This window comes from Cucurbita moschata, unplaced genomic scaffold (genome assembly GCF_002738365.1).
Source record: "Cucurbita moschata cultivar Rifu unplaced genomic scaffold, Cmos_1.0 Cmo_Scf00005, whole genome shotgun sequence".
Lineage (NCBI taxonomy): Eukaryota > Viridiplantae > Streptophyta > Magnoliopsida > Cucurbitales > Cucurbitaceae > Cucurbita > Cucurbita moschata.
Window position 1 is genome coordinate 8,647 of NW_019268521.1, and position 1,492 is coordinate 10,138.

General features: G+C 33.4%; 1 protein-coding gene across 1 annotated transcript in view; it reads left to right on the forward strand.

The window, feature by feature from the left end:
* Positions 1 to 562: 562 nt before the first annotated feature.
* Positions 563 to 1,492, forward strand: part of LOC111443608 (circumsporozoite protein-like) — a 2,568-nt gene continuing 1,638 nt past the window's right edge. Inside the window, exon 1 of the mRNA XM_023081504.1 lies at positions 563 to 691. Coding sequence (XP_022937272.1) covers positions 563 to 691 — 129 coding nt within the window. The remainder of the gene's footprint in view (positions 692 to 1,492) is intronic.

The following is a 1,492-nucleotide window of genomic DNA, read 5'->3' on the forward strand; positions in this document are numbered from 1 at the left end:
GAGAGGTGAAGAGGAACGCCACTAGAGGGGGCGGAGAAGTGAAGAGGAAGGCAGATAGAGATCTATGAGAATGCTTCAGTCCGTCAATGAGTCAACAATGGCAAGAAATGGATGAGAGAAAAATGGAAAAATGAAGCAGAGAGAACCCCAAAAGATTCATTTTTTTGTTCTTTCTTTTTATTTTTTTTATATGTTTGGTGATTATGAAGATCCATTCAAAAAAAATTTATAGGATTAAGGCACATTTTCAAAAGAGTGAATACTAAATTTGTCTTTTAAAAAAATAGTAAAAAAAACAAAAAAATTTAAATTAAAAAAAATACTCTAAAGTTTCAATAATACAATTAAACTTTTTTTAGAGTTAAAAATCAGTTAAATTTTTTTAAAAAAAATTAAAAAATAGTCTTATAATTAGTTAGGGATGTTGGATGATGGAAATGAGTCCATCCCAACCCTTGTTTTTTCACAATAATAAGAAGAGAAAGAAGTCCTAATTTGGCCTTCTTTCTCTCCAACATCTTCCTTTCTCTTTTTTTAACATCTTTTTAATTCCCTTATAAACATGGGTGGTTGCACTAGCAAGCCTAAGACCATGGAGAAGGAAGGCGTCCTCGCCCCTACCTCTGTTCCCGTTCTTGTTGTTAAGGAGTCGAAGAAGACAAAGGATGCACGATCAAAGAAGGAGAAGGATGTGAATGTCGAAAGTGAAGAAAAAAAGAGTGATGATGATAATGAAAATATAATGGGGCTTAATTTCCCTTAAGGCTGGTCGTGAGCGTGTATAGATCACGACGCCGCACGGTCAAGAATGCAGGACCGTGACAGTTGGTATCAGAGCCATGCCCTAAACTTAGTCGTGCCAATAGATTGGTAAATCCTCAAATATCGAACAAAGAACTCTTAAAGAAAAGGAGCTAAGCCCCTCCTCGAAGGCAGTAAAAAATGACTAAGACTCCAAAGGAGTCGAGCCTCGATTAAGGGGAGGCGCACTTTGTTCGAGGGGAGGTGTTGGATGATGGAAGTCCCAAATCGACTAATTTAGGGTGTGATCATGGGTTTATAAGTGAGGAATACTAACTTCATTAGTATGAGCCCTTTTGGGGAAACCCAAAGCAAAGCCATGAGAGCTTATGCTCAAAGTGGACAATATCATACCATTGTGGAGAGTTGTGTTTCTCTAACAAGGGATAGAAATTGTTAATATTTGGTTTAAAAAAAAGTACCTTTAAATTTTCAAAAAAGTTTCATACATATATTTAACTTTTACTAATTTCAATATAATTTAGTAATAGGGAGTTTGATGAAGTTTGAGGGTAACTAATTTTAAGTTAAATGGAAATATTTTTATTTTAGAATTAAAATTAAAATTAGATGAATTTCTAAAATAAAAGAGATTGAAATGGTTAATTAGATGAATTTCTAAAATAAAAGAGATTGAAATGGTTAGATTTTTTTTATAGAGCATAATTAGTTTCTATAAATCATTTGTTAC